Raw genomic sequence first — 26,766 nt, 5'->3', positions numbered from 1 at the left:
ATCATGTCACAGCCTCATCAATCGAATCCTTAATTTCAACTGAATTCCCCAAAAAAAAATCATACCTGAGTAGAGTAGCCAGATGTGGGAGTGATGTTTGCTGTGGCACCTGCCCATTGAGGGGTCTGTTTGGACGGCGCTGGTTCTAATCTTGCCTCTCTGTTGAGAGAATTATGAGCTGCCGGGTGTGTTCCACTCCAGTGGTTGGTCTGTGGAGTGGGGGAGTTGGATTTGGGGGAGGTGCTGGGCCAGTGATTGGAGGGCTGCATCGAGAGGGAGAGATGATCGGGAGACTGAGGTGACCGCGACTGGGGGCCTGGGGACTGGGGTAGTGCAGGGGAGTGCTGCTTCAGCGGGGAGGGCTGCGGACTTGGGCTGAAAACACTGGGAGAGAGGGGCGAGCGGGGAGCGGGGGAGTGGAGGGGGCGACCAGGACTGAGGGGCTGGGAGGGGGAGGTGGAGGTGGGGGAGGAGGGGTAGTCGTCGGAGGATTTGGTGCGGGGCATCTTGTTGACTTGGACGTAGCTGGCGGGGAAGATGCCGCTGCGAGAGGTCCCAGGGATCCGGCCCTCCAGCCAGCTGTCGTCCACACGCCTGGTCACACAGATCCGCTCACCCTGAGAAGGGGGGGGGGGGCAGAGTTCAGGAGCACTAAGCTTCACTGGGTCAACTCCGCACAACATGTCTCTCAAATAGTCTAAGATATTTATGACTGGTCTCAAAAAGCTGTAAATGGTTTGGCAAATTTTTGAATGGTTTGGTTAATTCTCTGAGCTCCACAGGCCACAGGCATTTTGGATGTGTAAAACAGTGAATACAACATATATCCCTGTGTATTCTCCATGAAACTCAGCCAGCATATCCACAATTACCCACTTCCTCCTCTGACAGTAAATAATTTCACTTATGGTTTATGTATCACCACAGATATGTTACTTAAGGTCAGTGTCGGCGTGTGGTTTTGCTGAACGGTGTTACATTGGTATGGATAGAAGTTGCACAGAGGAGTTTGAGGCATTTGAGGAGGGGTCAGATGTGAGCCTGACCTTGCGGAAGGAGAGCTCCACGGGCAGATCTGCAGGGAAGTTGAAGAGAGCCATGGCCTCTCCGTACTCCAGCACCTGGATGGTGGGCGACTTGATGGGTGTGGGCTTCTCAGTTGGGGGAATGATCTGGCCAATTAAATAGTGGGGGGGGGGGAGTCAATGAGGCCCAGAAAAAAAGGTAAATAGAGCAAACCCCCAACCCTGTGCGCTCAATTTAAGGTTCACCCACCTCCACATAGGTGATTGGAAAGATACCAGCTCTCCCATGATGCTCTCCTTCAAACCAGTTGGCGTCCACCTGTCTGTGGATGTACACCACATCGCCCTTCTGCAGGGTCAGCTCTCTGGGGGAGAAATCCAGCAGAAGAACAACATGAGTATAGTTAGCTTAAATAACATTAATGTTAACGACATAACGAGAATAAAGTGTTATCATTAAATGACTCAAAAACAGTTTTACATGTAGGTGTTGAGTGAAAACTTTGTACCTATAAGGATTATATTGTTCTCTGAATACATTACTTTGTTGGCATTTTAGCAGACACTCTTATCCAGAGAAACATAGGTTACATTTTTTTACATTTTACCCTTTTATACAGCTGCATATTTTATGGAAGCAATTCTGGGTTAAGCACCTTACCCAAGAGTACAACAGCAGTGCTCCACAGGGAATCAAACCGGCAACCTTACCACTTACTACTCACCACTGTGCTACACTGCCACCATATACTGCCCTCAATAGAGCAATCGTAGCTGCTGTGTAGTCTTTTACAGCCACTAGAAGCTGTTAAAAACAAACTGTGAGGAATGAATCTGCTCATAGTTGGATGTGCTGGATGTTATACTCACTTGGGTGACTGGGCCTGGAAATTGAACTTGGCCCTTGCAGCTTTCATCTGCAGAAACACAAAAACACTTCATCAGCAGTTTACAGAGAAATCCTCTTTAGCAAAGGCCAGAGGACTTTCTTCAGTTTGCAAATGTCGACTGTTTTAGAAAAATCATGCACCAAGTTTGGCCTGACAGTAAGTAGGTCAGACAGAAATAGAAATGGTGAAAGACTTGATTCTTTCAAACCACGAAAATGTGTAACACGGAAAACTCTCAGATTGCAGCAATCTCGCTGGTGATGCCAACTGTCGAAATTTGTCCACCATATCTCTTGATTGCACTTGCGACAGGTTTGCATGCATTCCTGAGCAGAGTAATGAGTAATTCGGTGGTAACCCTGCCTAGGTCATGACACGGAAGCCTTCCTAAATGGATCTAAGGTCCTAACCTTCTTCTCCTCTCTCTTCAGTGGGAAGTCCATGGCTTCGGGTGCAGAGGCAGGATTGCCTGGGGACAGAGCAGAAAGTGCACACTGCTGATCAACAACAGATTTCTCATGCAGTGACATTCTCTAACTCCCTAAAACCTGTTGGGGAGTTTCCCTGCCCTTATCTTAAAGGTAACCAATTTGAGATAAGGTCTTTAAAGTAGCACTGTGTCATAGACACATTTCAGTGTTACAAGTCAACTCAGTGTCACTTTAAGAAAATAACCAGGGCACAGAAAATGTCTCCAAAGGGAGAGAAGAAAAAAAGGGAAGATACTGAATCTCTTCCAACACGATGTACAGTTCGTACAAAACAGCCAAACTTTCTGACCAGCTCTCCCCGGACTAATCTCCAACAAAAACAATCGGATAATGCTAATCTGTAATCACGGCTTCCGGCTTTCAGGCCTCATTTTCTGCGGCTCCCCTCCACCCGAACGCTGCTGCAGCTTCTTGTAAATTGAACTAAAGCAGAGAAGCCTCCCCTTTGAGCTATTTATGTTTGCGCTGATTATTCAGGAAACAGTCATCTCAGAGAGCTCAAAACAATAAGTGAAACAAAACGGTGACATTCTGGTTTTCGCTCAGAAGGCCAATGCAAAAAAATTTAATAAGGTCAAAAGACACCTTTCTCATTCTTACTTCAGAGGAAAATGATTCAGAGGTAGCAGGAATGGACCGAGTACCATAGCTAGGGGACCTTTGAATGCGCATGTTACTGCTCCATACCACAGCTATTCCTCCAATGGGAAGACATTTGTTAACCTGTTGAGTAAGTGGAGAGACATTACCTCTACCATGTGTGTGGCTGGGTGACGTCCTTTGCACGGCACTGGAGCTGGGGACAACTGGATGACTGGTAGGTGCCACACCCAAGCTGTTGGTCACGGGCTGCTTTGCTCCAATCACAGGGCTGGGAAAGTAAGATGAAAGATTTCAGCAGAGGCGCAGCACTTGGCGCAGCACTTTCATGGTCCTGGAAAAAGACCTTCTAGTAGTTATATATACGTGGTGCTTTCACAGCCTTTGCAGCCTGACTGCGTTCGCAGAGAGAGGTAGATAACGTGTGTCGCAGTGCACACATTTGTCATGCAGGCATGGTTTCCTCGGTCCAGCTGGTTAGCATGCAAAAGATCAAATGAAGATGGAATGAGGACAAGAAGAAGCCAGAACTGTAGAGAGGAGACAGAGGAAAAAATGCACAGGAAATCCAAATGATATTTGAAGATTGGAAGCTCACATCTGTAACCTTTGGAGAGCAGATTTTATTGTCATTGTTTTGAGTAATATCATTCGCAGAGGACTTGGTTCTGAGGTTTATACTGTACGCAGTGCTATTCATCTCTGTGAAAGGTGACTGGGAAAATAAACATTACATCAGTGTTAGTCTTCAACAGCCGTGTGCCTGAAACAGTTCACTGTCTTCGCAGATCATTTGTCAGGTCCGGCTAAAGTTCACACACATCGACCCCCAGCTGCCAAACGTGCACTCCATCATTAAACCTCGAGCCCAAACTGGCCATCACAGTCTGGCGTCAGGCCGCCCTTCTGCCCTGGGCATGGTCGGCAGACGGGATGACAGAAAGCTGCTAAAGTTTGCTTTATTCCGAGGGCTGCGTGTTTCCACTTCACATCACCTTGGTAACGAGCCCGTTTACTGCATCCTGAGGGCGGGGAAAGAGGCAGGGGGTAGAGCAGGCTGAGAAACATTCACTCTCCTTAACAAACAACAACAAGGACTGAAAGCAAGTGAGAAAGAGAGAGAGAGAGAGAGAGGTGTCCAAGAATGCATTACACACTTGGTAAGAAATGTGTAGCTGTGCCCTCTCGGCCTGACAAATCATTGAGCTGAAAATGTTGGAATCAGGAAGCTCTGCTATGCTTGCATCACCCACTGATTCAAGGCATCGAGCTGGTCCTGGTCAGCACAATTTGCTTTCCAAGACTTGACTTTGCTCTATGAGATCATGGATGTGTTTAAAAGGGTACTTCCTGTAGGCGCTCCTGGAGCATGGACTTTGTTGATCTGACCCCAACTGCTGGAGTGTAACATGGATCTCTGTGCTCTTGACAGAGCAGGTTTGTTAAAAGAGTGTAGGCCCCACGTTTGCTCCTATGCGCCTACCGCAAAGGGGAGCCACGCAGCCATGCAGGGACAAGCCTGAGTTTCAGGGCCCTCTGTGGAGTTGGAGTTCAGGGTAAATGCATTATGAGGTCCCTGCTGATTGCAATGGCGAAAGAGGGGAAACATGGATTAAGGAGTCCGTGGGGGAGGTTAAACGAGGCCAGGTATGCAGGGCTGCCAGCCAGGAGTTGAACCATTAACTTGCCCAAACATCTTTAAAGCACAAACACTGGCACTGGCGGAGATTTCAGGAGAGGTGTGTAGTGTCTGTGCTGTTTGCAGAAAAGTTGAAGAATGTGGTTTAGGACAGGCCAAATTACTGCCTGAGCAAGACACTTTTTAGAGGGGTGAGTTTTAGAAAAAGTAATCTCTAAACTTCGTTCTTTGCTATGAGTGAAGAAAAAAATATGATGTAATATCCTTGTATTTTTGCCAGTTCCTTGGTGGCAACTTTTTCCCCCACAAAAGCCTGGTTTAAACAATGACAGGGCAGAAACGTCATATGATATCATATGGTGCATGTGCCAGAGAAGAAATTCGATAAGAGCTGAACTGTTTATTGATGTTTCAGCCGGTGATAAGATCTACTGTCAAGCAGCGGCACAACTAAACACTTTGAAAAGTGTGATTCATGTGCAACTGGGTGTGATGCAGAAGGGACCGACAAACGGTCCAATCACGTCTACGCTAGAAGAGTTCCCATGGAATGGTACTAAGAAGAGGGGAAAGAGAAAACTGGAAATGAGGGTGTGAGCCTTTGCAAACATGTTCTACCAGTCTCAGCAAACTCACTGCTGCTTTATGATCTGCCGGCAATACAGAGTCCAGAGTCTTTTCATCGTTACTGTGGTATCTTAACTAACAGGTGTAGAAAACAATCCACTGACATGCAATAGATGGAGGAGAGTGTCAGAAGAGTTCAGCAGCAACAGTTAACCTGAATCATTCATGGTCTGAAAAAAAAGACCTGCACAGGACCCATATACTGCCCTCTCCAGAAAATGCCAGATGTTCTTTCAACACAATAAAATAGCTGTATAAAGGAAGGAAAAAAAAACGTGTGCAAATTTGGCACCAGAGTTGTGTGACAAGCATTGTTTGCTGGTCAGGGAACAACGTCCTCCCCTATCGGACAGTTTTGAAACGTCTGAAACAAAGCAAAGTGTAGGATAGCAAATGATGACCATGTTGTGTCCGTGATCTGGACAGCTGATCCTACCTGTTGCTGCATAAATCCCTGTACATCCTTAACAGTGCCAGCGAAGCCACAGCTATCCACCCCAAAGATCAAGTCAGTAGCTTGCTCCTAAGCTCCTTGTAATGCTTCCCCATAGAAAGGGGCTTAGTTTTACCGCTGGGATAAACCCATCACCCAGGCATGTGATTAGTACATCCAAACACACACACACACACACACACACACACACACACACACACACACACACACACACACACACACACACACACAGACACACACTCTCATACACTCAAAAACTCACACTCATAACTTATACGCACACAGACACACTTGAAAATTCTCTCACGCACACACACAGCAGGAAGCCCTGGCTGTCACGTACCTCGTTTCCTGTGCACTCCGCGTACCTGGTGCGGTCGCTGGGACGGTGCTCCTTGCGCCCTGGGAAGCAGAGATCACATGAAGCCTGTTCCCTTGAGCCTATCCCACTCCGAAAAGCACAGAGGAAATATCACAGCAGCTCAGAGAGAATGAAGGCGGTGACCACTCCCGGCTGGGGAGAGAGAGAGAGAACTCCCCTGGGTCCTACGATCCACTGTGTATGATTACAAAGATGCCAGGCTGTTGTCACTTGAATGACAACTTCTTTTTTTTTACATAAGCCAGTGATCAAGCTGAATGAAATACAGCGGTTAGATTCATGAGGGCTTCTGAAATATAGCGAATGAAATGAAACGTTTGAAACTTTGACAGGAATACACTGGAAATAACCCCATTGGGGTCACTGTGTTCCAATTCACATCTCGGTGAGAAGATTCGGCATGCACAGTGGCATGCAAGTGCTACTCCAAGCAATCAAGGTTGTGATTTCATTTTGGATTACAGCCATTTCTGTAGGCCACAATCAAATGAGTGCATGCTGGATTTGCATATTTTTTGGATCACTCATCGCTGGTAAAAGTCAGACAAGCAGGTGATTTTGTTGCGGTGGCATCCAGGTGATGCCGAGGCAGTTTCAGGGAGCAGGAGGGGCGGGTCTTGATGGAGGACAGTTATACAAGCTGGCATGCAGGGCCACCTGTTTCTTTTGCAAACATCCTCGGGGAATCAAACATACTCCAGTCTGGGAGGTATTGCCTCGTTCCACCCAGAGAGAGACACAATGCGATAGGGGTCCGATGAAGGGGCGGGAATGAAAAAACTTTGTGAGGGTCTGCAGTCTAAACCAAAATGTGGGGATAAAACCATGATCCTGTCAACTGCAATCTCCTGTTACAACTGTTCATTCACGTAACCTCCTGTCTCACGACTGGCTAGCAAGTGGTTGAGGGTGAAGCTTGTATGAAGCTGATGATGGCCCCTAATGAGCTTCCCGACACTATCTGAAGTGGGGAGCCTTAACAATGGGCAGGTATGAATGGCAGCTCAGTAAAAGGAGTTGATAGAGTCTCGGCATCAGAGCAGACCTCTCTCTCTGTGTCTCTCTCTGAGTGAGGTGAGGTGATTGGCGGATGTTGCAGATTGCGGAGGGGAGGGGGGCATCAGCAGAATCGCAGGGGGCTCAGTACCTCACCCCGGCCTCGTCGCTGCCGTTTCTGAGACAGCCTCCTCTCCAGGCCCTGGATGTCCGAGTCTAGCTCCGCCTCAAAGCGAGTCAGCTCTGAGACCAGACTCGCCTGGTTGAGGCAGCGAGGGCAAGGGGGGTGAGGTGGTTACCACACAATGCACAGACACAGTAGAGCAGTGATGGAAAAATTCCTGGCATCCCTCTTTAAAACCATATCGTCTTGTGTTCTTATACCAACTAAACTTCTGATACATGCTTTTGAATCTAAACAAATTATAAGTGGGTGTAGTTTCAGCCCAGTAAAACACTTCACGCTAACTCTGCCCATTCTGCGCCCCTGTGGTTTAACAGAATGCAGGCTGACCCCTCCTGGATGGTCAAGGAGTGGCACAGGCTGGACTGGAGTCCAGAGACCAGGATTTGAGTTTTATTCAGAAAAGGCTTTTTGAATTTTAAGCTGGCACATGTGGATTAGCTGGAGCTACTCTGAGGAATCTCCTCCTTCCTGCACAGAACCAGAACAGACTAATCACGTGCGTAATCATCACTGCCACTCACCTCAATGGATGGAGAGTGGGGCTTCACCAGAGGCTGCTGTGGAAGACTCTGACCCTGAGGACAGGAATCACAAGGTCAACTCAAGGTCAGCTGGGAGACAGAGAAGTGGAACTCTTTTGCTTGATTTGTCATTTTAATTTGACTTTGAACAAGGCAGGAGTATAAAACAGTGTGTCTTTACTGAGCTAATCATGATGACTTATGCCATGTGTTTGATTAAGATAAACCTCTCCCCCAAAAGGTGAAGTCATGCAAACATGTAAGTACTTTATGATAAATTACAGTATTGTTTGATGTGGGTGCCGATTTGATTATTTTATGACAGAGATTTAGCCAACTTTAAAAAGCCCAGCACATCTCATCCTTTCAAAAAAAGGATTCATATTTAATACAGGGAATACTGTAGAGACAGAATGGACAGATCACAGAAAGCATTGCTTTAAAAGGGGAAGAGCTTGAAAAAGGCCTTCCAGTTCCTTGAAATACCTTGGCAGGATAGATCACCACCAACGCCAAAGAGGGGGCTCCGCGGCCAAAATTTATCACAACTATCAGAATAATACAGACGATGAGGTCATTTGCGGAGAGCGCAGCACCTGATATGGTCTGAGTGCTCTTATGAGATTTCTGCACAAGTGCTGTGCAGCGGGGAGCCCTGGGTACGAAGTCATGTTTGACGACCTCCAGGGGCAGGGGCTAGTGGGGGGAGGAGGAAATCGAATGAACCTCCATGCTGTGAGGCATTAGACACCACAAGCGGTTAAGAGCATAATCGGTATCACAAGACGCCCGCTCCCAGCAGGGACTCCATACCGGGACGGAACAATGGCTTCTTGTCTCCGTTCAGAGAGCCGGGGCCTATTCAAGCTGCAGATCTGGGACGCGGTGACGAGAGTAATTGGAAAAGGCACCCAAACCCCCCCACCCAATAAAAACACTTTCTTGACAATCTGCTGTATTTATTAACACCCACGTGGTTAAAGAGGAGGTGTCAGTGTCTTCACATTCCAAGTGCTGTGCTGTGCTGTGGTAGCAGTGTTTGCACCTATGTGTGATGTGTTGGAGTGAGGCACTGGACAGGGCCATAATCCTCAGCGATCAAGGGAGTGCAATTGGCAGCAACTTGTTGGTCAGGGTGGCAGTGTAGCATAGCGGTAAGGAACAGGACTCAATTCCCTGCTGGGGCACTGTTACTGTACCCTTGGGCAAGGTACTTAACCTAGTATTGTCTCAGTAAATACCTAGCTGTATTATTGGATAACATGTGAAAATTGTAACCCATCTAACTTGCTCTAGATAAGAATGTCTGCTAAATGCCAATAATGTAATGTAATGTTGCTCCAGTCTGTATGCCACTGATTTTAGCTAGGGATACAGTCAAAGAGGCTGTTGGTAAAACTTCTGTATTGTCCAGACCTGTTGAAAAGTGCTCATCGGTGCACCATTTCTGTCTCATATTGGCTATTCTAGCTGCCCAGAAACTCACTGCCTGACAAGAGTCACATGTGATAAAAGTGACTGTTCATCAATTCATCGTTAGCGCCATTGATATGCCATCAACAGAAAACCACGGTGGAACAAGCCAGAAACAGCTTGGGGTAATCTTACTATACACCGGTTTCTTTAAGACTCCAATTACATAAGCGCAGGAAGCAAATAAAGGCAAGGATTACCTGCGCATTTAGCAAGACAGAGAATGGAATGTTGCGTTCCTGTATGTACAAACAACCCCACAATACAATTCCAATGGGTGTGCCACTGCACTACAAGTGCCCACATTCAGACCTATATTACACTGTATAGTTGATATGCCATCCTTCCACAGCTGAATGTACTAAAAGCGCTTAATCCTTAAAGGAAGGGGCTGAGGCAACAAAAGAGGGGAATTGTCTGCTGCCTCGATAAGCACGCAAACACCAGCATCTGACGGGTCACAGAGGGCAGGCCAAGGGGCAGCACACCGGCCACAGCCTCCCGGGTCCTAATGTGTCTCTGTGCCAGAGCCTCCATCACACAGCTTGCCTCTACTGCACTGCCAAGGTGGCCACCCACCAGCATGCCCATCGCTGCTCTGGCTAAACACAAAGCTGCACTCTCAGTTCAAGTCCAAGGCAAGCATTAAGCTACGCCGTAATGAATAAACTGTGACAACTTTTAAAGGCATCTGTTCAAAAACCTTGAAAAACCTGTTTCATTGTGCCATAATCCTTCCTTTTTTATTACTGGAACAATCCAAGAAAATTCCCTGACATTTTATACTGCACAGAATTATTCACAATGTAACATTCTGTAGTAAAGACAGGGTATAGGATCATAAATTCTCAACACAGGTTGTGGTAAAGGCCAGACATCCTAACTGTGTTTTTTAAACATAAACAGTGACTACTTCACACTCTTAAATGAAAAAAATCTATAGTTTAGTACAAATCTACAATCCCACCCCCCATAGTTTTCTGAACTTCCATGCTATTAAAATGACTGCTTGAGAAGCAGCTACATAAATTTCCCTTGACGAGAAGTGTTCCCTGGTTGAAGCCCCTCTTACCTGAGCGGGGTCCTCTGAGGTGGTGCTCTGTCCTGGCTCGAAGTCGAAAATGCTCCTGGGCTCCGGGTGCCGCCTCCCTTGGTCGGACTGCGCGTCTCCGTCCCCCAGCTCGCTCCTGCAACGCACCCCACCCCACCCCGACAGGCATGGGACGTTTATCGTGGTTTCTGCTGCTGGTACCTGCACAGGCAGATCCCAGCACGCCTCTCCCTCTCTTGTGTCTCTTGTGTTGTTGTTTTTTTTTTCATTTCTCGTCTCTTTGTTGGCTGGGGTGTTTTGCTGGCATTTCTTTAGGAGGCCACTTTCCCAGATCTCCAGTCTGCCCGCTACAGTCATAACAGGCCTGGATTGCACACTGCTTTATCCTCCAAACAAGAGGCATCAGACATTCAACCATTTAAATACAGCCGTTTAACTACAATATAAGCGGATGTTATTCTGTGTCTTACAATATTTTGCTGATCAGGATTCTTTTATGCACTGTTTATTTAACCTTCAACAGACCACAAGCAGGAAATACGGAGTCATTTTAAATTATTGTGACTGAAACAATGCACAATGCACAACGCACGCGTCATCTCTCTTTTTCTCTCTCTCTCAAATTTAAATTAAATTAACTAATTCAAATCAGCTTTACTGGAATGATGAACACAGGGTGCCTATTACTGAAGTACATATGTAAAACACAGGCAACAAAATGAGAAAAATAAAAATGAAATAAAATAAAAGGTATTTTTCTAATAAATAACCAGATGATTGCCCTCTTAATAAAGATAAATAACTTTTCCCTCCATCTCTCTATGCATAGTGACAAATGACCTTCAATCTGTCATCTCCCAACGCCAAAGCTTCCCTACTCGTATCACTCCTACCAGGAATGTGACTAGCACGGAGGAATTGTGGGATACAGCGCCAGGCACAGCCTTTCCCTGAATGACCCCCCCGTGAGCCGGCGGTTTGAGGCTGTCGAGACCCCCAGACTCACCAGTCAGGCAGGGAGCCGTAGGGGGTGAGGGTGAAGAGGTCCTGCTCGAGTCTGTGCCCGTCCGAGGCACTCCCGGCAGGGGGGACATCAGGAGGGGCCAGGGTCTCTGAGAGCAAAGGAGCCATAACAAACAAAGCTTGGGTGTCCCATACAGTGACATAACATTCGAGCATGTTGCATGGGTATTCTATGTCAAGTTTACTGTGTCAAAATGTACACTTTCAATGGCACTGTGATGATTTGTACACTTACTGTCTTCAGACCACAGCCTGGAGTCCCCCAGGTCAGGCTCTGTAACACACAGCAGATGAGAGGGAGAGAGAGAGACAGCGAGAGAGAGAGAGAAATTTACCTGTTTAATGATGCTCAACCACACAGTGCAGAGTCAATGACGAAGGAGTGGTACCCCAGCAGTCTGGGATGGTAATGAGTGTTTTGAGACACAAGATAATGAGAGCCCCTCACCACGAACAGGTGGGGCTCCACATGGCCACGGTCATTATGACAGGTAATGAGTGCGCCGTATTATTGTCCTTTAAGCTCTCTCTCCGCAGTCTGACTGGTTACATTGACAATGGCGAGTTCTAGCATTTGCCACAAGCAAGTCAGTTTTAACTTCCCCCATTCTGGTCATCTTATACTGATGAAGTCATATGGGGTCAGAGAAATTCTCCCACTCTCATACTCCTGAAAGGAGGCCTATCCATCTTATAATCCCCAACCCCCTGCTTATATATATATATGATGCCGTGTTAATAGATTACATTCCGACAATATTAGCCACACTTGGTGAAGGACCAACTAAAACAGTTTTTCCCCACTGTCAAGCTGGCCCGTCATTTGACTGTTAATCAAGCTTCCACCTCTGACAACATAATTGGTGCCTGCTGTCTGCAGGTGTGAAAGATAAGAAGTAGCATTCGTGAGTGATAAATGTGCATTAAATGTGTTCTCAGAGTGAAGGAATCCAAGTTCAAATCCGTGCACTAAAGCTGACACCAGTCCTCAGATGACCAATACAGTCCACCAGCATGCTGTATCCAGGCCAGATTGGGACTCTCTCGTTGCTTTTCATACAGTGCAGAGAGCACAGATAACGTCACCCTTTCCTGTTTTCTTCTCCCGTTTCTTTGCTCCAGGGCTAATCTGCCCCTCGGATTGGCTCTCTAATGACTGACAGGGACGGAGCTGAATTCCTCGGGGGGCCAGCGCGAGCAGAGGGGGAGACAGTACCTACCAGGTGGCTTCTTGTGGATCTGTCTGAACATGCTCCTGTACCAGTCCTTAGGCTTGTTCACGCTCTGGTGTGCATGAAAGGCAGAAAGAGAGAGTACTAAGTCAACACCGTCGAGGGAGAGGTAGGCATATTCAAAATGCGTGTGAGATGGGTCAAGTCTGTAACTGAGAAAACAACCAGGCCCACAGAGCAAAGGACAGTTTTGTGGATAGACAAATGGTAACCAGAGGCAGAGGCTATTAGAGATAAAGGAATTGATTTTGAAGACGTAAAATGTACAGACGAAATTAGAAATTTTATTTTAATGTTGTTTCGGAAAGAAAGTAAGGGACATTGAAGTGAATGGGTTGTAGATGACATTAAAACAAAGTGGTTTATAAACCCCCATTGACTGGAGCAATCAAGAGTCCTATTTGTAAGGGAGAGGCGTAGGCAGAGAGGAGAGGAGCTATTCATTGTGTATGAGATGCATTAAAGTGAGCAAGCAGCCTTTGTGTGTGATTGGCACTCTCACAGATCTGGAGGCGATGGGCATCCCAGTCTCATCCACGGGGCCAATGCCAGAGAATTTTACCAGCCTCTCCTCCCCTGGGGCGAACCTCCGGGGCAGGGTAGCAGAGGTTCTGCCTGGGACACCGTTTAACAGAGTCCCTGTCACATAGAGAGCAGACACACATTATTACCTCAACAGGCATTGCGCAGGGGATATGGAAAACACTGCAATCATCTGGCAAAGACATTATCATAAAATATTAATTCAGATAGCAATTAACATCTCTCCTATTACAATATCACAGTATCACAGTGCAATATCATTGCAGTGTTGACGACTAACTTAAGTTACTCAGTAAACACTTAAAGTACCATAATCATGCGTGAGACAGCACATGAAAATCCTCATTCAGCTGTTCCAATGTTTTTCACTTTTCCTTTTTCTGGGGGCAGTTAAAATTTTCCCACCACGGCTTGCATATATGGCCACAAAATAATTATTTTTTGGCCAGTATTGTGCAAATTCTTCATCTCCCACACATCTCTCCACAGTAACCATGGCAGTCATTTTCCGAAAAATGTATATCCTGTTTAAGTAAATTAATTAATGAGATAATAATTAGTTCAAGTTCTCATTGATTCAAAGAACCAAAAGCATCTTACCGGTTGATGATGAAGGACCGTAGTAGGAGCCAAAGTTGAGGGTTGGAGAGCCATTTCCATTGATCCCTGATACCTGGAAGAGAAGGCAACTGAGCTCAGAACAAAACCCTTGGGTAGAAATCAGCACCAAAACATGTGACTCTGTCCCCTTAAAGTGAATAAAAATCTAGGGGAATAGTAGGGCACATTAAGCTAAATTAAGTTAACCAATACAAAGACAGGAGCTTTTTTTTCCCCATTCGCAGCACATTCCAGACCAGCTGCAATGTATGAATAGCACCACAAGGGGGTGAAATTGTCTCCTAAATGATACAGTTGTGCCAAGAGCACCAATGACCTGCCACAATCCTTCACTACTACAGTTTGAAGGACAGCTGAATTACAGTATGTCTTTGTAGAGCTAAGGTAGGGTGACCATACGTCCTCTTTTTCCCGGACATGTCCTCTTTTTGGGAGGCATTTTTTAGGCCCCAAAAAGAGGACATGTCCGGGAAAAAGAGGACGTATGATCACTCTAGCTAAGGCATGCTGTAGAGGGGGGTGACTTGCCTTCTGCTCCTCAGAGTGGTGTCTGTGACTGAGGCTGGAGGTGCGATAGGGGCTCAGCGGTGGAGTGGGCAGCCCAGGGGAGATCACCACCACCTCCTGGGTCAGGTCGGGGGAAGGCTGCAGCTGGTGCAGGGTGCTGTGGGAGGCATCGTTGGAGAAGACGATCCGCGAGCCGTTCAGATGGTCCAGGATTTCCACCTGCCGCTGTGGAGGAGGGGCAGGAGAGAAAATTGGGGGGAATGTCTCTTCGTGAGGCCCCTCGTCGGGTGCACGTCCAGCGATTGTATTTTCTTTTTCCCTTAGTCATGGGCTCATGCCGTCACTTTCGAGAGAGTTCTTTCCCGAAGGCTGAGCGGTCAGGGGCGAACGTGCTTGTAAACCTTGCTTCTTGTCTCAGGGTACTAATTAGCCCCGACTATGCGGGTCCCGGTGAGAGGGCACTAATTTATTTAAAGCAGCTCTTGGAGGAAGTGCCGTTCCACCCACTTCATCATCTCCTTTGCAAAGGCCAGAGAAAGGCCCCATTCAGGGGGATGAAATAAGAGAGGCTCATTATGTCCCTATTAACCGCCCATTCAGCTGGGCTGCCCATTCTGAGGTGCTGAGGCGTTGCTGGGGCAGGGAGATCATGGTGGGGGGGGGGGGGGGGGGAGGCGATGTTACCCACCTTCCCGCCCGATGAAGTAGCATGACGCTCCCTGTCCCCACTTAAGCCCCGCCCCCTCGTTTCCTTGGAAACCATCCCGCTTCCCCCCTATTCCCTCCCTCACTCACTAGCCCTACCTCTTACCCCGGCTCCTGTTTGTTTCCGTGCGAGAGGGGGCGTTTCGGGCCCTCGCTGCCCTCGCTGTTTGTGCTCCGGGGTCATGGGAAGCGCCTAGGTTTCTCACAGCTCGTGAAACTGTATCTACATAAATCAGGGAGACGCCATTGTGCCCCCGCCGCTAAGGACCGGGGCCATTTTCATGGAAATTCCAGCTCTTCAACAAATTGTTTTTTCTCTCCTTTTCAGCCCATTTTTGTGTGTCCCAGTGTTGCAGCCTTGTTGTTCGGCTTTGAAGCGGCACCTTTCCAGGTGCAATTCAGCCCAGCCCCACACTGGCAGGCTAAAGAGATACATTTGCAGTACATTTATTTAGACACAAAAAAAAAAGGCTTTAGAGTTTTATCGAGCAGGGCTTTCGTGCCAGCACAGGCTGGTCCGGCTACAATCAGATGATGTCCTGCTCTGACATGCGATTATTTTGATCTGTGGAGAATCAGTGAGCGGTAGATTCTTCTACTGCCTCACTTTCAGTGGTAGATGCTGCCAGCCTAATACCCAGCCGTCAAGAGGCCATTAAACCATTACTCTACCTGAGGCTGCATGTCATCTGTCTTGATCCTGGTCGCTGGACTCAGTCTTTAAGCGTGAAGTGCACTGTCTTGGCCTGTGAGCAGAGAGACACACACACACACACATGAACATGCAGATGTGCACACACAGACACAGACACATTTTCACCAGGCTCGAAATCAAGCACTGTCAATGGGTTCTGCACACAAACAACACAGTGAAAGTGATCCCAATGGCTGACGTGACCTTAAGAATCCAATGTAACTCCTATTTGGAAATGAACATAATTTAGGCAGGACTAACCCTACTGTGGTAGACGACACATTAATCCATAGAGCAGCATGTCAGCCATAGGTACAGAGCTAGGATACAGACTCTAACCTTTGCCTATAAAGGGAAAAGCCTGTAGAGTCTGGTAAAGGGGTGATCTGCTGAAGAAGGACACATTGTTACTGGTTTCAAGCAAGATGGATTCCTGGTATAAGGATGAGTCAGACTCAACCAAAACAAAGCACCAGTGAAAGGCCCAAAGAACACACTGATGTTAAGCATTCAAAACAAACTGGATTGCACCACAGAGTAACTTTTGCTATTGCCTGTGGATCTGTGCTTGTTCACATTCTCCCCTTTTCAGAAGTAATTGGATTATTCTTTCCGTCTGCCACACGTCATGCGCAGAGATCAGAAATTGCATGTGCTTCCCAATTAGACTAGCTCGGAACTGGCAGACATTCATTGTTGTCTTTGTGTGTAAATTTTGCCAAAATGGAAAAATTCAAGTCAATGCAAATATTGTTTATATACTCTTTATAACACATTGCATACAACACATCTTCGTGAATAGAGTCGTTATCCATCTTTAAATGGATTCATCCTCACCACTGATGATTTTTTCCCGAGGCCTGTGAGTGAAATCTTCCCCTTTAAGGACTCCGGTATGTGTCTTTAATGTCCAAGCATAGTGCTTTGCGTTTATTAATCCCCCAGGTGAAGAACTCTCCCAGCAACAGAGGAAGAAAAGACCACTCCTGACCTAAGATGTGCAAGTGGAAAAGGAGTGAGTCAGAATGTATTTTGCAGCATATAATGCAAGTGGAAGTGCCCAGTGTCTAAGTCTGATCCCAGGACTCAGAAATGGGAAAAAATTGACTCATATTCCTGTCCCTGCTCTCATCAGTGAAATCTCCAACAATGAACATGAGTCAGAGGCTTTCCCATTTCTTCCATTACACAGGGAGCAGGGGATTCTGGGATGGCAGACACTGTAGAAAAAGTGCATTGTTGGGCTGAATGAATGGCCCCAGATCCCCAGCGACTCGGAGAACCAGATTACAAGTGTTGCCGCTACATCAAAGAACCTGCAGACTGAAGGGGAGGTCATTTCCGCAGGAACGGCAGGCACTCCTTCACACAGCCCTGAAAGGCCCGCACACAACACGGTCAACCGTTGCCATGGACACCGAGCCCTCGGTCTCTTTCTTTCAAATCTGCCTCCACGAAAGTTTAGGGATTGACGCATGGCTTTCTGGCCCTTCCTCGGCGTTCGCCCGCTTGGGACTGGGCCAAGTTTGTGAAGTTCCAAGTGTATTTTCAGTGAATGGCTTTTCCGTGTGTCCTTAGAAACCGAATATTACTGACTGTAATCCATGCGGTCACTGTCCAGATGGAGATATCCAGTATCCAAAACACCAGCCCCTTGGCACATGGGATTTAATGACTCTCACTTCCAAGGGGGGTTATGTCACCAAAAATGACTCATCACTACCAAATCAGTTGCATTACATAACCTGGAAAATGTTGTAGTCCAATGGCTGTCTAATGCCAATACAATACACATGCAACACCCATGGAGTGACTGCAGTCCTACAGTAATGTTTATTGTTATGAAAGAAAATGGTGCAACTGACGCTTTGCATGTTAATGTTTACCAAAGTTTGCAATTACCCCGGACCCCCTCATAACAATAGCAGTATTCACAACTAAAAAATTTTGTATAGTTATGTGGCGGCTTTTATGTTTTTTGCTCTACTCTGTTACACTCTCAATGACAGGATCATTCCCTTACAGAAGACCTTACAGAAGACCCGGGCCTGTGTGAACTGACTCTGAGGCTTAGCCCACGCTCACGTTTCAGCGCATTCTGGAAACGGTGGCATGCATTTCAAGTCCATTCCTACAAATGCTCTTTGCTCACCGGGCTGCTTAATTCAATATGGGGAGAAAGGAGGAACAATCGGGTTCGTTCTTTGCTACTACACTGTACCCATTCATGTGTCTCCATCCGTCTGAGGATTAAAGACACCCCCTTTTGTTTCTCCGTTTCATTGAAAAATTGACTACCCAGAAATACGTGCCATTTTCTGCATTTACGTGTGAACATCCGCCCAGCGTGTTTCAGCATCATGCTTTGAAAGAATGTAACGTCAGTTGCATTTTATAGTCTAACTCGTTTGCCCTTGCGGCCTCACATAGCCCTCTTGCATTACACACGCTGCCTCTGAACATATCTTGGACCCGCACCAAGAATCTGATAGAAAAACAAATGTGCGCGTTTGGGAAAACGGCAGTAAAAGCCTTAAAAAGCCAGCGCCGCTGTTTGCCTCGCCTCTCGGCATTTCTGACGTCCGCAGAGTTCATTGCCTAACTGAGAAAGTGGGGGATAACTTCGGCCCAAATGCCTCCTCGAACGGCACACTCGCCAGACCCGCACAGCAAAGGCCGCGGCGGAGGAAGCCAAATCAAGATCCGTCCTAATAAGGCAAAATCGCTTGTAGCGTTTGGTGAAAATCCGCCCTCAGAGCGTCGGACGCCTTTGGCCTCTGCGGATGTTTTCTGAAGGCCTATGCATTCTTAGCAGCTTACTTGCTTCAGGCTGTGCCTCTCATCGGCCTTCCTGGGTGGGATTCCCTCCAAGAGCAGACAGTGTGTTTGTTTGCTGTGTTAGATTGATTTGTGCGCAAATGTTTCAGCTGAACGGTCGCCTATTTACAAATGTTTTCCTTGCCTAATATGGGGCTGGGAAAGCAAGCCTGAGCACCCACTCAGCGGCCTCATCACCAGACCTGCCAGAATGCTGTTTAGCACTGGAATTCCATGTAGCAGGCTCTGTAAACTTGGCGGGAACATCAGAGTGGATTCCAGTAACCTGGAGACTGTCATCCCGGGGCTGGGCCCACCCGTCGGCACCAGCGCTCCCTGTGAACTTCTAATCATGTTCATGCTCCACTGTCGCCTTAGTTTGCCTTGCACCCTTGCTTGACCCATGGTCTGGCAATGATATGCATCTTTGCTGGTGCCAGGCCACATCCGGACCCCGAAATAATGTGATTTGGGGGAATGGAAAAAAAGGTTAAAGGCAGCAATCAATTGATTGTGTGTTCAAAATTGCTATCAGCTGTCCAGACATGTTGCTGCTAAAGAGCATCCCCATGGTCCCCCCAGCACATGCAGCTTGGCCAGCCAACCCACTACTGCATGCCGTCTCACTACAGACATGAGCTCAGTGGTGGGTGGGTCACTGGGTCTCCTCTTTCACCGCAGACAGAGAGTCTGCAGGAGATTGCTGAGGGGTTCCCAGTGTGGCCATCACAGGGACTTTACAGCATGACAACTCCACTCAAAGACCTGTGTCTCGTTTTGTCTGGCTCAGTAATCCATATTTATGATCACAGCAAGGCCATTGTACCTAACTAACACCCTCTGATTATATGTAATCCAGCATTAGCTGCTTGTACTTTTTTGGATCTGAAATACAATTACCGTCACCATTGTTGTCCAATGGCTTAATTGATCAGCTATGAGAAATTTGTCAACAACACACCTGGGGCATTCCTGCTGTAAGAGTCCTCCGCTAACGTGTACAGGAATCTTCCTCCATTGCAGGAAAAAAACGAATGGGTGTAAGAATGGGCAGCCCACCTGAGCCCTGGGTCTGTGTCCTGGTGATGGACTCAGCTCTGGGTGGGCTGCTGGGGATGGGGGGGTCTATTGGCTGGACCCGGAGCTGACCTCTCAGCCCTTTAACACAGCTGCATCGCTCACCCAGGGTGTGCTACTGACAAGGAAACCACAAAAGATGTCACATAAACAGCCTCCGTTGCCCCGGGCTGCGACACAGCCCTGACCCCCTGGCCTTTTCCTACTAACTCTTCAGTGGCCAGCCACTCTGTCAGGCCGGCACTGAGGAGGGACGGACGACATCGCCGATGACACTCTCCCTGCATTGTTCCCAGGATCAAAAGCCACGGAAATGACAATGCCAGTTTGAGTCATTCGCCCTCCCTTCAGTCCCCTTCCCTGTGTCTGTGTCCGATGGGAGGAGAGGGGGCAACGATTAATGATTGACTGCATTGCCTGCATTGCCTCCTGGACAAGCAGGGCTCCGGGCCAAAAGAGGACACGCAATGTGTGGTGTTTTGATTGCAGAAGATAGCAGAAGAGGACTGTCCCTGCTCAGCTGGGATTTAGGAACCCCCACCAAGAGACCTTTATCCAGACACATATATGTTTATATAAACATCCCCTTGAACTCTGTCTCATACAGGAAACACTTTTGTTTTTGTAATTTTTTTCAGTGCACTGTTCTCCATTTTTAGACCACCACTCACTCCTTCCACTTCTCAAATACGAAAGCAGCAAGTACATGAGAAAGTATACATGTGATAACAGCATTACGCTACACAGAAAATGTTAACAAATTCACGCTGCCTTATCTGTATTTTTCTTCCCCATCCTCACTTCCTCTAAATCATACCTTCAAAGTATGCCTGTTTTGCTTGCCAAGTCACCCACCAGCCAGGAAAGACTTTTCCATTTCCTTCTACTGTATTCAAAATCAGTGCCTGGGCCTTTGGGTACAGATCTGACTTATGATATTGTCAGCACATTCAAAGGTTGATGCAAATAAATTTGTAATGAGGAAGAAGCTCTTTGAAAGGCTGAGAGAAGAGGCTAATTTTATTGTTGCAGAGATGATCTCACCTGACTGCTACAGTGGGAACAGAACAGTCTTGACACTCCCTCAGATAACTGTCTTGGCACATGTGAGTCACAGACATAGACCTTACAAGGATGTGGTCTGCTTATGATATCCGTTTAGTAAGGGATGTGCACATTTATCAGAGACAGAAGCATTCCACCTCCTTGTATGGTTCTTCCCTCTGCCTTCCAAGGTTAGGGAAAACCAGGCCTCACATGCTACTTGTTAATGAAGTGGCCAAGAGGTTTATCTGCCGCTTCTTTCAGATGTAAATTACACAATAAATAGCCTCCCTCTCAAAGGACCAATAGCGGACCACCGGACTGTATAATGGACATTTTCCCTCTCTTCTGTGCAGTCGTGTTTACCAAACCTCTGAGACTTGGTGTCACTTGTTTTCTTGTTTTTCTCCTTGGCTGCTCCACACAAGCTCTGGCACTGCCTTGCACTTCTGTCTTGTTGAAGCATTGTCCGTGGCAAAGATACCGTCACACCAGCCAAGCGGACATATGATTTTCAAAAAGCAAATAATACCCACCTGTTGTGTGTAAGTTGTTCTCAGCATATCTGCTGAGCGACTAAGTGCAGATGTAAATATAAAATTTATCGCAACACATGAAACAATTTCAAAGACAGGCGTCTCAGAGCAGAAGCGTGGCAGTGGTCTTTTGCATATTCAAAGAGGGAGGTGGAACAGCCAGACAGAAAAAACACACACTGTCTGTACTTGGTGCACCGCAGCTTACTGATATAATCATAGCAGGATAAATGGGAGCATCAGGGCTGTCCGCTGATCTGCAGCGCTCCATGTTCACTCCTGTGGGGAGAAGTGGGATGGGGGTGGGTGGGGTGGGGGGCATTGGGGAGTTACAAAAAGGATCAAGCCGAGGTGAAGAAATCGTTATGATGCTTACAAGGACTGGTGAGGTAAGGCGGGGAGGAGGTGGGGGGAGATCAGAGGCTACAGAACGTTTCGTCAGCACCAGGGGGAGAAATGGCTCTGACAGAGCCGTCCACTCGCATTGGCATCACGTCAGGGAAAAAGCCCCCCCCCACCCCCGTACTGTGAGGTGCAACCTGCTGGACCCGCTTCCATGGGATCATGGCTAGGGCCAAGCAAAACAACAGGTCCTCCTTGAACTGCTCCTCACTTCCTCCAAACCCTGCGTCTCCTGTTGACTTGCTGGACCTCAGGAATCCCCCTCTCCAACTCGGCCCAGAGCCATTGTTCCACACTCAACTAGTGCTGACAGCTTATTTCTGCCACAGTAGAAAGTTTAGATTTCGGTCATTGCAAAGCGTTGTCATAGCGCGAATGCAAAATTCAAAACCAAAGCACAAATATCAAAACACTCCTTTCTTAAATTATGCATGAGCAAGACATACTTCAGGTTCAGGTGCACTGACACCTTCTGTACTGCCTGTATCTTGTCACTCACTCTCTCTACTCAGAGTCCTCTGAAGAAGTCCCTTTAAAACACATATAAGAGAAATACCTGAGACAGCCCATTACAAGGATAGAACAGACTAAAGACAGGAGAGACAAGCAATCCAACCAAACCCAACTAAAACCTAAAGTGCCTCTCAGCAAACGGAGCAGGATCTCAGTGAGGGTTTGACCCCCAGCTCACCAATGTGCCATAGTGAGACCCAGGCATGCGGTCTCACAGGAAGCTTCACTCACCGGTGCGTTTACGCGGTGCGTGGAAAAACACAGTCCCCAACAGCTCAGCGTGCTGCGTAGTGCATTCAAGCCCTGTCCTCTCTCTGGGCAGTCCCTCACTGCACTGTTTCTCTCTCTCTCTCTCTCCCTCTCCCTCTCCCTCCCTCTGTCAGTCTCTCTCACTTTCTACTCGCTCGGCCTGGGAAGAACTTCCCGGTTGACAGGCGTCGCCATGGCAACCCCTGGGCCCCGCTCAAAAGCTATCCTCCTCCTGCCTGCCAGCCCTGGGCTCCTCAAAGAAGAAAGCTCTTTGTTGAGATAAGGTGATATTTCACAGCGCAGGGTTAAGGACAGGAGAATGCGAATGGTTTGCCAACACCACCTCCACACCGTCACCATCCCCCAAACCACCCCCCCCCCACTACATGTCTGCCCATCCACTCTGCTCTGCTCTCATCTGTTGCTCTTCCCTCTCTCTCTTGTGTGGGCGCGCAGGAGTCAGGGTACTGGGCGGTAGAGTAAAAGGGAGGATAAAAAGAGAAAAAAAGTCTTTCGATCACGTTGTTAGGTAGCCAGAGGGACTTACTGACTCATTAGCGTTTGAGGTGCCGCGCGGAGCTTAATCTGGCTTGAGCCCCCATGGCCCACCTCTCGAGGACGCTGGGGCCTCCCAATAAGGGTCTCCACATTCACAACAAGCACACCTCTCCTGAGGAAATCTCCAGATTTCTGCACACAGGCTTCCTATATTTCCCTCGTTGGGCTCGTTCACTTCATCAGGGGTTTCCTGGGTTCAGCTGAAAAGGCAAGTGTTGGGCGCACTACCCAGCGTCCTCACCGTGCCGCAGCTTCATACTCACCACTTCAACACATCCGTGCTTCAGTTGTGTGTGGTACTCTCCACGTATTTTCAGCACTTGCCAGCATCAATTTTTGACACAAACTGTTTGAGTGGAATATGCTGAGTATGGGGAGTAATGCCATTTGGTAGCCCATGACACCCATCTAGCAGTCTACAGGGCAACATCCTATTGGTCAGACAAAGACATTGCATGCTAAATGGAAGATCTACCAAGAATGTAACCTGACAAGCGTTTATCAGTCATGGACAATGACTCAACAGCTCAACTGTAGAACTGCAAGTATGAAATCAGTTTTGGGCTCTTTGATGAGATTGCTGTAGTAATGAGACGTCATGAAACCTGCTATTAGTATACTTAGAGGCTGAAACACTCCGAACAGGAAACCAGACAAAATCCTCCAGACACGGTAAGACAACCAGTGTCGTAGCTGTAAAGATGTAGTCATGCTGGGGTATTTACCCTCATACTGTAAAACAACCACAGAAAACTGGATCATCACTTTAAAAACTAGATATTCCAGTTCACCCGACTTTCACATAGTTTCTGTCACATGCTTACTTGATTAGTTTCAGTTTTTTGATGTAGCTTCCTTGTCCACCTTGTTGTTTGATAAATCTTTTTCTTAAATCTACTTTAAGTCTAGTAGTATCATTTCCAGTAAACACTTAAGTGAAGTTAGTCAGCCCTTTCCATTACAGACAGACTCATGACTGCCACGTTTGTGTCGACTCCTCCACTCGGTACAGTTTCAGGATGGAATCGAATGAGTCAGCTGATTTTTAATAATTCAGTGGTTATAAGGCCTGGCTGGAGTTGGTGTAACTCAGACCAATATGGTGTATTCTTACTGGGTCTGGTGATTGAGTTGTTTTTGCCAGGCAGTCAGTGCCCCGTAACTAAAAAATTTAAAAAGGGGAAATTGTTTGCCCAGCGCTATGCGTTTCACCCAGACACTGTCCCCTGCTGTGACTCAATCCCACAACCTGTCAGTCTGTCGCTTGCTGGAGTGAGAGAGCTGATCACCGCCCTGGCTGAAGACCCAGTGCCTCTCTCCCAGGTCTTCATGCACAACACGAACCGAGCAGTCCCGCCCCCTCCTCAAAAGTCTGGACTTTTTGTTTCTACTCAAGTAATGACGCAAAACGTAACAGCCAGACAAAAGGGGTCCCTCACCAAGAAAGTGAGAAAGTGTGAGAAATCTGATCATTTTAAATTGGTTTTAAACGCGCAACTTTCTAAAATACAATTTTATCAGTACAAACTTTTATGCCACTAAAATTTTCTGGACTTTGAGTCTACCTGGAAGCATATTTTATTTTATTTTACATAATTTTTTTGCTGTTGTTGTGTTTACTCTTTTTTTAATACTATGATTTTCGTTGCATCATTGCATTACTGTTGCTGTGCTTAATATTGCTTAATATTGTGCTTAATATGTGCTTAATATTTGAAAAGTTCTATGTAAACATGTTGTACATATCAGCAGCTGCTGATAATTATTTTTGAGAAATACATTTTATATGCCTGCTAACTCCTTATGTGAATGAATTAAGCATTGGGAGTGACTTTCTTAACATGAATAGTCACCCTTTTTGTTGTTGAATGTTGTGCAATATTAACCACATTAACAGCTCACAAGCATAATAAAAGTTAGGCAAAGAATACCAGTGTCTTACCTTCTTTCACAAGCTGATAAATCAAACTGTAAATAGAACGAATTCACCATCATTGACCAGCCTGAACAAGTCAAATCTTATCTCACACCACTTATCCCCATGGAAGCATACCCACACTGATAATTCAAATTGAAATCATGCGCTCAGCAGACACATAGAACACAACTGAACAACCTTCCGATCTTCAGCTGAAAGATACTCATCAAAAGCCATTCTTTGTAGCCAAAGCCTAAACCAGCCAAAGAGAAGAATTTGGCGTAATAAACTCTTCAAAGTTACATAACAGAAACATGTACAAATTACCCTTGATGGATATATTACTCATCCTTACAGGTGGGGCAAGGTACAGCAGATAATTGCAAGACAGTTACTTTTTAACGCATGACTGATTGTGCAGTTAGGTCGCTCTGTAATACATTTCCACAAAACACCAGTTCTCACATTTGCAAGAACAGAGAGAGTAATAAGTGCAATGAGCCTTGCGATTGATCTAAGACCCGGAAAGTTCACAGCTCAAACAACAGCTCAAACATTTCAATACCTTTGCTGAGCAGAGAATGCAGGTAATGCTGAAAGAAAATTCTAATTCAGTGAAATCTCCTCATCGTGGATGTGTCTGCTTTCCTCTGATGTCTGTGTAGCTTTGTTTTGCCAGGCAGACGCTCTTATCCTGATCAACTTACATAGCTTACATATCATCCATTCATACCGCTGGATGTTTACTGAGGGAATTCAGGTTAAGCACACTGCTAAAGGGTACAACTGCAGTGGCCCACCTGGTAATTGAACCAGCAGCCTTTGGGTTACCAAACCTGCTCCTTAAAAGCCACACCACACCGCTTGCCTTGCTATTAGCCTGTGTAAGTGTGATAGGAGTGTCTCTCTATGTGTGTGTTTGTCTAATAGAGACCTGGCCCTCCGGCAGCTCCTTATACGGGGGGGGGGGGGGGGGGGGGGGGGGGATGTTGAGACAATGTTGTGTCTGAGGCTTAGGCTCTGAGCCCAGAGACAGACGTGACCCTATATTGCAACATTAGATGCGCATGCAAGAGACACCCGCTGCTGCAATAGGGAATGAGGTCTCTACTGCCAGGTTAGCGCAAACCAGAGCTGTACAGATTCCGTGGAGTGTTGCTCACCTGAGACACGTAGTCAAGAAGTGAAGATGTGAACTTTGACAAGCCAGTGAGACCGGCTGTGACAGGGCAGTTTCGGGACACAGTCCCAGACAGCACAAGAATATGAGTGTCCTTTTGTTTAGGGGGATGATGAAATCCTTGTTTTTCACAAACAGATACCCTCTGCTCTGTCGCAAAACAATCCGATCCAGCCTGACTTGACACTTCATTGAAAACACTCGTGTTCCGGAAGAGAGCTGCAATACACCCAGCCCCATGCCACCCCCCCCTCATCAATCCTCTGTCAGGAAGAGAGGAAGCAGAGAGATTAGCTCACATTAGATAACTTTCCACAGACCTCTCCACCCGAAAGCTTAACAATCCAGCAAACACACCTCATAAGTGCGCATAAGAACCATTCAGACAGCTGCATGCGCTAATACAGGACCCACACAGGAAAAAAGCATTTTCATTTTACACTCTGTAGTTTGTATCCTTCTTATGCATCGTGCTTACTGCTAAAGAAGGAACCTTGATTGTTGCAGAAAATGCAGAAAATCTACATGGGCAAACGCACGCAGCAGGGAGAAGTGAGTGAGCAGTACTTACGGTGCGGTGAGGGCTGGACAGTGAGGTTGCTGTAGTGCAGTGAAAGGGGGAGAACAAGAGCTGCTGCCGCTGCTGCCGCTGGTTCTGCCTCTGCTCTGCTCTGCTCTCACTCAGGCCAGGGGTTTGGCTGCAATCTACAGCGAGTGACTCAGTCTGGCATTGCGTACTTGTGCGAGTGTGTGTGTGACCATTCATGTGTGTGTGTGTGTGTGTGTGTCTGCGCGAGCACATGAATTTGAA

At 47.0% G+C, this 26,766-nt stretch overlaps 1 protein-coding gene across 5 annotated transcripts in view; it reads right to left on the bottom strand.

The window, feature by feature from the left end:
* Positions 1–26,766, bottom strand: part of sorbs3 (sorbin and SH3 domain containing 3) — a 31,635-nt gene that overhangs the window by 3,306 nt on the left and 1,563 nt on the right. Inside the window, exons 1-19 of one of the 5 annotated variants that reach the window (XM_036527035.1) lie at positions 25,341–25,381; positions 24,800–24,825; positions 15,640–15,713; positions 14,284–14,487; positions 13,735–13,807; positions 13,094–13,230; positions 12,580–12,643; positions 11,595–11,633; positions 11,343–11,448; positions 10,358–10,472; positions 7,813–7,866; positions 7,256–7,363; positions 6,070–6,128; positions 3,156–3,277; positions 2,326–2,384; positions 1,896–1,942; positions 1,276–1,390; positions 1,047–1,172; positions 66–617 (exon numbers count right to left, since the gene is read on the bottom strand). In XM_036527035.1, the coding sequence (XP_036382928.1) occupies positions 66–617; positions 1,047–1,172; positions 1,276–1,390; positions 1,896–1,942; positions 2,326–2,384; positions 3,156–3,277; positions 6,070–6,128; positions 7,256–7,363; positions 7,813–7,866; positions 10,358–10,472; positions 11,343–11,448; positions 11,595–11,633; positions 12,580–12,643; positions 13,094–13,230; positions 13,735–13,807; positions 14,284–14,487; positions 15,640–15,651 (1,992 nt within the window). In that variant the 5' untranslated portion in view covers positions 15,652–15,713; positions 24,800–24,825; positions 25,341–25,381. Of the gene's footprint in view, positions 1–65; positions 618–1,046; positions 1,173–1,275; positions 1,391–1,895; positions 1,943–2,325; positions 2,385–3,155; positions 3,278–6,069; positions 6,129–7,255; positions 7,364–7,812; positions 7,867–10,357; positions 10,473–11,342; positions 11,449–11,594; positions 11,634–12,579; positions 12,644–13,093; positions 13,231–13,734; positions 13,808–14,283; positions 14,488–15,639; positions 15,714–22,281; positions 22,388–24,799; positions 24,826–25,340; positions 25,382–26,526; positions 26,673–26,766 lie in introns of those variants that run through there. The other 4 variants (XM_036527033.1, XM_036527032.1, XM_036527034.1 and 1 more) reach the window with 4 other exon arrangements.

This window comes from Megalops cyprinoides, chromosome 4 (assembly GCF_013368585.1).
Source record: "Megalops cyprinoides isolate fMegCyp1 chromosome 4, fMegCyp1.pri, whole genome shotgun sequence".
Classification (NCBI taxonomy): Eukaryota; Metazoa; Chordata; class Actinopteri; order Elopiformes; family Megalopidae; genus Megalops; species Megalops cyprinoides.
This window is presented reverse-complemented; position numbering and strand designations above follow the sequence as displayed.